This window comes from Otolemur garnettii, unplaced genomic scaffold (assembly GCF_000181295.1).
Source record: "Otolemur garnettii isolate 467f Iridium unplaced genomic scaffold, OtoGar3 scaffold00261, whole genome shotgun sequence".
Lineage (NCBI taxonomy): Eukaryota > Metazoa > Chordata > Mammalia > Primates > Galagidae > Otolemur > Otolemur garnettii.
Window position 1 is genome coordinate 306,842 of NW_003852656.1, and position 10,122 is coordinate 316,963.

Sequence of the window (10,122 nt, forward strand, 5' to 3'; positions counted from 1 at the left end):
GGCACTCTACCCAGGGGGACAGCTTGAGGCTCTGTCTCAAAAAAAAAAAAAAAAAAAAAAATCCTATCCTATCATCTTTAGCCCAAGAAGTACCATTTCTGACCCAGAGCTATTCCCATTCTCCAGTCCAGTGGGACCTCTACTTAGTGCCAGTTTCCTCAGAGCATTCCTGATGGCTCAGGAAAAGGAGAATAACAGATTTAATTAACTCCCAGTGACTGGCAGCATCGTGTTTTTATCTGGGCTGCGTCGCCATGGCAGCCTCATGGCAGGGTTGTGGAGGGGGTGGGCGGAGCTATTGTTCCTGCCATTGTCTGTTCTGGAACGCAGGCCCAGGAGAAGGGGACTGGCACGGGCACCAAGTGGCACATGGCTGAAGGCAGCTGTGGAGTTAGACAAGAGTCATCTGGAGAAAAGTGTGGGGTGGCTTGTGGCCTGGCTTCCCCCCAGCTTGGGGCTCAGGCTCACCATGACCCCAAAGTGGAGTGTGTGTGTCTTGGACATATCTTGGGTAGGAGGGTCCTCAGGGTTCCTGGAAAAGGACCACAAAGTAGCCCAGGCAGCAGTATACCCCAACCACACTCAGATTAGGGTTTTATGGTGAGGCCTGAGTTCAAATTATGGCTCTGCCACCTGCCATCTACACAGCCAATTAATTGCTTCCCCATTCCTCATCAGGAAAATAGGAATCATTCCAATTACCCCAAACGGTTGTGTGTTAAAGCCTCTGGGTATAAGGCATTCAAGAAGGGCTGATTTGAGTTCTGTGGGGGTGGTGAGCAGTTGGTTGCCACCCTTTACTCCTCAGTTCCCCTTCTCAGCCCCAGCTGCAGAGAGGAAAAGAAACCAGAGATGCCCATCTGGAGTGAGTGCAGGACGAGATAGGGGCGAAAGACAAGTTTCCTTGAGTCTCATCTAGATTTCCCAGCAGAGAGGGAAAGGGAGCCGGCCGCCTGGAGCTAGGGCGGCAGAGACAAGAGGGGCTGCGGTTGGGTAGGAGGCAGGGAAGCAGAGTTGGAGAAGGCGGGGCGCCTGGAGAGGAAGAGAGAGGGACAGGCCCACACCCGCCTGGCGCGCCAAGCTCAGACAAAGGCAGGGCCCGTGGCACGCAGTAGCACTCAGAGCCACTGGCCAGAGCGCAGTGCTGAGCCGGATGTTCCATGCTTTGACAGCAGGTACTGCCAGGTATCACAGAGTGTCGGGGATGGGGGCTTGTAGGCCTCTAGGAGGTGCACTACCCTTTACCCGCCGCAAAGCAACCCCGCTGAGATAACTCTTAAGTCCCCTGGTGCCCATCGGCCTCCGAAATCCTTTGGGAACCCAGGCACTCTGGGTCCGCGCCCGAGCTCTGCGCAGTGCTGGGGAAACGGAAGTGTGGAGGGCGAATCTGTGGTGTGGGCTCAGCCTGAGTCTGGCCTTTGAGCGCCCCCTACTGGCCGGCCGTGGGTCCCCTCGGCAACCAGGCTCAGCGGCGGCGGCCCGGTCACAGATCCGGGGAAACCCTACCGGGGAAACCTCGAGACGTGACGTCATCCCACCCGGTGACGTCACCTGCCCCCCGGGGAGCGCGGGGGTTCCCACCGTGGAGGCTTTTCCCGGACCGCGCAGAGCTGGGGCGAGGACCGCGAAGTCGTCCGGGGCTGCGGCGGGCCTTCACTGCACATTGTGTCTGGCCCACAGGTCCCGCGCGGCCCCGGGTGAGGCTCGCCCGCCGGCGCCATGGGAAGGAGCGGGCGCCGCTGCTGTGCCCCGCTGGCGCAAGCACGACTTGAGCCCCGCCACGGGCAGCCCCCCGCCGCGGGTCCCCGAGTGACACTGGCGGCACCTGGGAGCGTGGTGCGGGCCCGGGACCACGCAGAGGAGCCCAGTGTCCAGTAAAGCAGCTGAGGATCCGCCGCCGCCATGGTGATGTCCCAGGGCACCTACACGTTCCTCACGTGCTTCGCAGGCTTCTGGCTCATCTGGGGTCTCATCGTTCTGCTCTGCTGCTTCTGCAGCTTCCTGCGCCGCCGCCTCAAACGGCGCCAGGAGGAGCGACTGCGCGAGCAGAACCTACGCGCCCTAGAGTTGGAGCCCCTCGACTTGGAGGGCAGCCTGGCCGGGAGCCCTCCAGGCCTGGCACCGCCGCCACCGCCGCACCGCAGCCGTCTGGAGACACCGGCGCACGCACATCCGCACGTGCACCCGCTCCTACATCACGGGCCTGCGCAGTCACACACGCACCCGCACCCACACCACCACGCGCTTCCGCACCCGCCGCCGCCACCGCACCTTTCGGTGCCGCCGCGGCCCTGGAGCTACCCACGCCAAGGTAAGTACCAACCTCTGATAGGCAGCTGGGGTGGGCAGGGCCTCGGCAGGGGGCGGGTTCGCTGTGCCCCCGTGGGGCTTCCATCTGCCACCTCCCGGAGAACCTAGGAGGCTACCGCGGGTTGGGGCTGGCAGCTGACAGCTGGCCGCGGCCTCTGCGGGAGGCTGGGGGGCCAGTGGCTTCACCTCTTGGACCGCTTCCTACTCTGCAGCGGAATCGGACATGTCCAAGCCACCATGTTATGAAGAGGCGGTGCTGATGGCCGAGCCGCCGCCGCCCTACAGCGAGGTGCTCACGGACACGCGCGGCCTCTACCGCAAGATCGTCACGCCGTTTTTGAGCCGCCGCGATAGCGCGGAGAAACAGGAGCAACCGCCGCCCAGCTACAAGCCGCTTTTCCTAGACCGGGGCTACACCTCGGCGCTGCACCTACCCAGCGCCCCTCGGCCAGCGCCGCCCTGCCCTGCCCTCTGTCTGCAGGCCGACCGAGGCCGCCGGGTCTTCCCCAGCTGGACCGACTCAGAGCTTAGCAGCCGTGAGCCCCTGGAGCACGGAGCCTGGCGCCTGCCGGTCTCCATCCCTTTGTTCGGGAGGACTACAGCCGTATAGAGGCGCGTCCGGCGTCCCGGGCCCCATGGCGGATTCCTGGCCTGACTGCGGGGCTTTTTAAATGCTTCCCCTGGACTGCGGGGAGGGGTGGGGGGAGGGAAGGATTTCTTACCCCGTTTGTTACATTTTGAGGATAATAAAGGTGTGTGATCTGGTTTGGTACAAGCGGAGGGGACACCCGCTGCTAGCGCCCAAGGCTCTGCTAACCAGAGAAGCTGGGGCCTTGATGGGAAGGAACGTGAGCGCGCGTTTCCGCTACAAGCTAGCCTGAGAGTACAAAACTGAACCTGAGGTCAGCCGCCTTCCGGGACCAAAGGCTGGTTCTCCGGTGAACCTGAGACCCCTCCTCTCCAAGCCTACCTTTGAGATCACGGTCAGGGCGTCCCCCTGGTGGCAGAAAGGTGCCGCTCCCTTAGCGGCCAAGGAGGCGGGAGGGGCGGCCCACACCAGATCAGCCCCTGGAGGCCCAGAGCAGCAGGCCCAAAGGGATCTGGATTTCTTTATTAACAGACATGAGCACGACCCGTTACAGAAGTTTGTGCTTTCCAAAAAAACAGTTACTGAATGTGAAAAAGGAACCCAAGCAAAGAGGAAGGAGTTGGGGGAGGGGCCACCAAAGCCCCAGGGCCCCATCCACAGCCCTGACGTGAATCTCAACTAGGGCCTCCAGCCTGGGACCTGCCCGGCAGGAGAGGGCGGGGTAGCCGAGGGGCCCCAGCTGGGCCCGCTACTTCCTTTGGGCCAGGCAGGGAGGAGGTCCCAGGGAGCCAGAGCCCACGAGCCATTTATTGCCATGTTTTAAAATTCGTGCAAAATATCTGAAGCCCTGGACAGAGAATACAAAGTGATATTTTTCCAAGAAACATAAAACTAGGAAAAGAGGTGGAGGTACATTTTCCCACCAGAGCTCCCCCCACACCAGGCCCCAAGCAAGGTGAGGCCTGTGCCCTGGCCAGCTGAGCAGGGAGGACTAAGAGCTATAATCTGGTCCGGGTGGGGAAGGGCAGAATTTGCAACAGCGTCTCAACTACCAACGGAAGGAAAACCAGTCAACTGTAGAAGTCTCCTATCAACTTTAAAAAAAAGAGAGAGAGAGAAAAGCTGTAAAAGTCAGGCCCTGTGGTTGGGGAAGCGGCCAAGTCCCGGGCCAGGGCCAGAATCCAGAATGAGTGCCAGGCGGAGCTGCAGGTGCGGCGGGCCGTCTGGCCAGAGGCAGCGCAGGTGGGCGGCCTTGGTGAGGGCACCTAGGGCTGGCACCATCACTAATCGCCACCCTCGAAGCCCTCCTCCTCTTCTGGTACTGGGTCTGCATCCCAGCAGGTGATGTCGATTTCTATTGGTGTTGGGAGGGGAAAGGATTTAAAGAGATGGCCCAGCACATCCTTGATTTTGTCCCCAACCTCTGGGAGCTGTGCCAGCAGTGTGTGTGTGTGGGGGGGGGGGGGAGTGCCAGCCAACACTCAAACTAGAACTCAGACCCCCCCACCCAAACTCCTCCCCACCATCCCTCCCAGAACTACCTGGAGGCTTATTGTAGAACACAGGAGGTGGAGCCTTTGCGCACAGCTCTTCAGATTGGGCAAACTCCTCCTCCTGTGACTGACTGAAGTACCCCTCGCTGGCCTACAGGGAAAAGCACCAGGTCACTGGGCCCCATCCAGCAGGACTAGGGCTGACCCATCAGGCCTGAGCTGATTTCCTCAGCAACTGATGATTCCATCAGCGGTTGCTAGGGAAACACAGAAGCCTGAATAGGGAATGGAACCGGAGATGGCACAGAGAAAGGGAGTGGAGTGAGCATCCTCCTAGTAATGTGGGTCACAGAGAGGTGGGGTACAGCTGCAAGCCTGAGGAATGCAGAGCCAACCCCCAGCTTAACCCAACTACCAGTCCCCTCCCCCCATTCTCCCTGCCCCACCTGGGTCCCTTCCTTCTGGGTGGTCTCGCCATTGGTCAGCAGGTGGGGCTCCTGCTCCAGCTCTGGCTCCTGCTCCAGCTGGAAAGCCGAGGGCATAGCTGGGGCCTGTGGGGTAGCCAGGGTCTCCCCTTCTGCTTCCTCCTCTGGATCACAGAAGGTGGCTGGCGGTTCAGGCAGCTCATCGAAATTGAGAAGGTTGGCACAGCCTCCACCTGCAGGTGGCAGGGGCTCCTGAGCCACCTCATCCAGCAGGGACACTTCTGCCAGGGTGACCTCAGTACCCAAGGATGGCATGGGGGCCCTGGGTGCAGAGGCCCCTTCCCCATCACCAGGCCATAGGTCGATGAGGCTGGCAGTGGTGGCAGGGACATTGTTGGCAACAGTGGTGTCAGCAGCGGTAGTGGCAGATTCAATGGTGTTAGCCGCATCAGCATCAGCCACTGAGGTGTCTGCCACAGTGGTGTCAACTTCAGCAGGTTCCACCGCAGGCTCCATGGGGGCAGTTGGGACAACCTGCTTTGGAGACTCCTCCATGAACATCAAGTCCTCCTCAGGGCTGCCTTGCCCTCGGGGAGGCTCCTGTGCCTGAGGGGGCTCCTCCATGGGGCCAGCCCAGGCCTGAGGGGCTGCTGCTCTTGTCTCTTCACTGTCCAGGCTTGGCTCCTGGGTCTCTGTCACAGCAGATGGAGGAGACAGATGCAATCAGCTCCCTTGGGAGGTGGAGACCCTGGGCAGCCACTCTATAATACCTGTCTACCCAGTGAGGAGAGAGGGAGTTGGGGACTTCCCTGAAGGAATCATCTCAGCACCAACTGTCCCCTCCTGGTATCACTTTACCTAGTATCTTTTTTTTTTTAAGCTTTATTTATTTATTTATTGCAGTTTTTGGCCAGGGCCGGGTTTGAACCCACCACCTCTGGCATACAGGGCCAGTGCCCTACTCCTTGAGCCACAGGCGCCACCCTAGTTATCTTTAAACGCCTCAGCAGCTCCAGTGTAGAGAGGTACCCTTGCTCACCTTGGGCTGGTGGGGGTGGCGGTGGCAATGGTGGTGGCTGCGAGGATGTGACCTCATCCAGGGCCCGTTCAACCTGCTCAGCGACCGGGGTGGAGGCTGCGCTGGAGTCGGATGGGCTCCGGGTGGGGATGGGGGTGGGTGCCATTCTCCGGTGGCTGTCCAGGTGACTGCCTGTGGGAAAACCCCCAGGTTGGTCAGTAAGGGCAGGGGAGCCAGATGGGACCAGGACTGTGCACCTGGGGCCTGGCCAGCACCTCCTCTCTGGAGTCTGAGTGGGGGCTGGGAGCTTTCCAGGTCCCCCAGGGGCCAGACTACAGCTCCAGACCCTTTAAGCCAGGCCCCTGGGGGCCAGTGCCCCACAGGGCCAGGGGCAAGAGGCAGGCAGTACCTGCTCTGGGGACAAATACCAGAGATCAGCAGTCAGGCTAGGGGAGTGAGGGTGGGAAGCTGCTGGGAGGCGGGGCCCTCCTTACCCCCCGCAGAGGCCTGGGGCTGCTACCTACATGGGAGGGAGGAAGAGAGGTTTGGGGTGCGGTGACAGGTGATATAGGGAAAGGGAGTCCTTGGAGGGGAGGAGGAGGAAGAGGAGGAGGAGGAAGGCCCACTGTCCGATGCCTTTATGAAAGGGCAGTACGGACGACCTGCCGAGAGAGAGACAGACAGAGAAAGACAGAGGACAAGAGAGGGTCAGTCTCCCCCACCCCCGCCTGAGGCCTCACCCGCCCCCAGGGCTAGCCCTGGATGTCCAAGCTGCCTCCAGCCAGGGCGCACACTCAGCCAAACCCAGCAGCAAACACACAGCACAGAGCCTGCTACACACAGCCAGCCTCTGAGCAGCAACACAACAGGGACAGCAGCACACTCAGGGCCAAGCACACTCAGACCAGCATCAGCCAGCATATGAGAGTACTGGGCAGTTGGGGTGGGGCAAAGTGCAGGGAGGGGCCAAACGGAGACCAGGGACAGGATCTAGGCTCAAACTCAGCCAAGGTGAGAGCCCAACCCACATGCATCCCCAACCCTTCAGGCCAGACCTAATTCGACCCAGCAAGGCTGCTCCCAGAGGCTGGTGCTGTGCCCCAGCCCATGCCAGAGCTGCCCAATTGGCCCTGGCACTGCCTTTGCTCAGCCAAGGCCCAACATTGACACTGCCCCGGGCCCTTCTGGGTGTTCTGCCACCTGGAAAGTGGTAGGTGGAAGCACGTTGGATGAAGGGCTTCTCCTTTTCCAAGGGGTCCTTGGGCAAGGCTTCCCTTCTAAGAAAAGAGTCCCAAAGAGGCTTGGGCCATGACCTGAGGAGTGGAGGTCAGGTGGGGGTGAAGCCTGGGACTACCTGGCCGGTGGTTGAAAGGCGAGGGCACATCACAGCTGCCTGCAGAGGCTGATGCAACTCGTTCCTGCTGCTTGAAAAACTCCCGTGGGTTATCAGGCCGCTGGGCAATAATGGCTGCTGCCTCCTGAGAACACAAAGAAAGGGTTGGTGCCACGCTGAGGAAGCCTCCATCCACTTCACCTATCCTGCGCCCCTAGCTCTCACCTCTACCTCTGATTCTGACTTCTTCATCTGGGTTTCTTCTTCCTCATCACGCTGGTCACCCTGGAAACCAAAGGGATAGTGTCCTGAGCACCCATCCCCACAGGGGCTCTTGGCTTTCTTACGGCCTGCATGTTTTGTCCACAATCTGGCAGAAAGAGTCTCCGAGGCAGCACCCCTGCTTCCCTCACCACTTGGCACACAGATCCTCTCCCCACCCTCTAGGCTCTTGGCCACCTCATCTCCAGGCTGGCCAGGACATGGGCACTCAGCTCACTCACCAGCTTGCTCACTCCTCCATCTAAGCAAGAACCCAAGGCCACCCAGGAATATGCCTTGCTTTGTAGCTAACTTTTGTTAGCCATCCTACACCAGTACCAGGGTCACCACACTCCCATCAATGCCCTGGCCTCATATGACCAGGCTCCTCACTGGTCCCAGTTTCCCTGGCTCTCCTCACTTAGCTGCTGCCCTTTATAGGCCCTGAAAGGACCTTCCCAAAATCCAGATCATGGTTTTCCCCAGCTTAAAGCCCTCAGGTTTCCCATGAGCCGCAGCAAGTGCTGGCTGAATTATGACCCACAGATGGCTTTTGTTTTGCTGGTATGGTATTTTTAAACTATGTTAATTAGTTGCCACTACTTAAAAATCAGAAACTCTCATACTGAAATTGGAATCCCAGTTTCTGTTGAAATGCCAGAGGCCCTGGCAACACTACCTGCATGCCCCCGGAGCAGCTGTGGGCCAGGGTTGCACTGCAGCTACCTGACACAAGGCATGTACTTGCCATAGCCCCCACCTTGCCCTGCTGGGCTTCACTAGCCCACTTCACACATGTTCTGAAGGGGCACAGGTAGGCAGGGCCCCTGACCTGGCCCATATTCCCCTTCCCCTGCATGACCTACCCCGTCACCTCTCCAACATGCTCCTATCCCGCCCCAACTTGCCCACACACTGATGTAGATGTCAAGTCCTCAGCATGATGCAATCATGGCTCCTGGAACAGGCGTGCCATTGCTCACCTCTATGCCTTGCTCACCTCTACAACCTATCTCTCTCCACTGAACCTGACCCCCACCCCACGCCCTGCCCCTATAGTTCCAGCTGTAGCTTGGGCACTGCCTCCTGGGTGTCCCTAACACCCACCAGATACATGATATCATGATTTTCTGTTTCTGGGGTTATCTCCCCCACGCCCTATGAGTGACACAGGATGAGGACTTGGGTCTATGAATGGCCAACACAAGGCTGGTATGTGTTTGTGCAACTGACTCACTATACTGAAGGTATTTTTTTTTTTTGAGACAGAGTCTCACTTTATCGCTCTTGGTAGAGTGCCATGGCATCACACAGCTCATAGTAACCTCCTGGGCTCAGGCGATTCTCTTGCCTCAGCCTCCTGAGTAGCTGGGACTACAGGCGCCCACCACAATGCCCGGCTATTTTTTGTTGTTGTAGTTTGGCAGGGGCCGGGTTTGAACCCAGCACCCTTAGTATATGGGACCAGTGTCTTACTCATTGAGCCACAGGTGCCACCCTTTTTTTTTTTGTAGAGACAAAGTCTCACTATGTCACCCTTGGTAGAGTGCCATGGCGTCACACAGCTCACAGCAACCTCCAACTCCTGGGCTTAGGTGATTCTCTCACCTCAGCCTCCTGAGTAGCTTAGACTATAGGCAAGTGCCACAATGCCTGGCTATTTTTTTGTTGCAGTTTGGCCAGGGTGGGGTTTAAACCCACCACCTTCGGTATATGGGGCCCGCGCCCTACTCACTGAGCTACAGGTGCTGCCCTACTGAAGGCATCTTATTCAGTGTCCCCTGCTGCTCATGAGGCAGAAGAGGCCAGGTGAACAAGAAGCCACACTGACATGGTGAAGTAACAGGGCTTGTTTTTGAGCACATAGCCTAGAACTTATATTTGTCTATCAGAATGCATTAGAAGGGCCCTTTATAGTATTCCTCACAAGAAGTCATTTAATGATAATTTTTTGTCTTCCAGAATGAAGTGTAAACTCCTCCTCTCACCTTGCTCTCTATTCCCTACCAAATTCCTCCCACTCCTTAGCCCACTGGATTCCAGTTTGGCCAGGGTCCTTGCCTTCCCATAAACAAACATACAAACCACCAGCCTTTGCACCCCCTGCCTAGTGTAATCTCCCTAGTTTCCTCTGTCTTGTTCACAAAGAGGACCAGGCCAGACACAATGGCGCATGTTTATAATCCAAGCACTCTGTGAGATCAAGGCAGGAGCATCTCCTGAGGCCTGGTGTTCAAGATCAGCCTGGGCAACATAGTGAGACCCCACCCCTAGCAAAAAAAAAGTTTTTTTAATTAGCTGGGCATGGTGGTGCATACCTATAATCCTAACTACTCAAGAGGCTGAGGCAAGAGGATCACTAGAACCCAAGAGTTGGAGTCTGTAGTGAGCTGTGATCCTGCCACTGAACTCCAGCCTGGGCAACAGAGCAAGACCCTATCTTAAAACAAAAATAAAAACAAACAAACAAAAAGGACCAGCGGCAGCTTACCAACAAAGGCTTCACTACCAACCATGTGACCAAAGCTGAAACAAGGACTATAGGTAGGAGAGAGAGATCAATATACTAACTATAAGCGTCAAGAGCATTGTTGTGCCTAAGCATTTTCAGATACATGAGACCTCCTGACAGCCCAAGCCAAAAGAGATCCCAGACAAGAAATGCAATTCTTTTTTTTTTTTTTTTTTTTTTT

At 57.7% G+C, this 10,122-nt stretch overlaps 2 protein-coding genes across 3 annotated transcripts in view; one reads left to right on the forward strand and one right to left on the reverse strand.

Moving 5' to 3' along the window:
- Positions 1-3,085, forward strand: part of PRR7 (proline rich 7, synaptic) — an 11,441-nt gene extending 8,356 nt beyond the window's left edge. The window contains exons 2-3 of the mRNA XM_003802816.3: positions 1,681-2,311; positions 2,523-3,085. Of these exons, the coding sequence (XP_003802864.1) occupies positions 1,903-2,311; positions 2,523-2,920 (807 nt within the window). The 5' untranslated portion in view covers positions 1,681-1,902 and the 3' untranslated portion in view covers positions 2,921-3,085. The remainder of the gene's footprint in view (positions 1-1,680; positions 2,312-2,522) is intronic.
- Positions 3,086-3,677: 592 nt separating this feature from the next.
- DBN1 (drebrin 1) overlaps positions 3,678-10,122 on the reverse strand; it is a 15,835-nt gene continuing 9,390 nt past the window's right edge. Inside the window, exons 9-15 of one of the 2 annotated variants that reach the window (XM_012813388.2) lie at positions 7,394-7,453; positions 7,190-7,313; positions 6,360-6,497; positions 5,857-6,027; positions 4,839-5,509; positions 4,441-4,543; positions 3,980-4,253 (exon numbers count right to left, since the gene is read on the reverse strand). In XM_012813388.2, the coding sequence (XP_012668842.1) occupies positions 4,183-4,253; positions 4,441-4,543; positions 4,839-5,509; positions 5,857-6,027; positions 6,360-6,497; positions 7,190-7,313; positions 7,394-7,453 (1,338 nt within the window). In that variant the 3' untranslated portion in view covers positions 3,980-4,182. Of the gene's footprint in view, positions 4,254-4,440; positions 4,544-4,838; positions 5,510-5,856; positions 6,028-6,359; positions 6,498-7,189; positions 7,314-7,393; positions 7,454-10,122 lie in introns of both variants that reach the window. The other variant, XM_003802818.2, reaches the window with a different exon arrangement.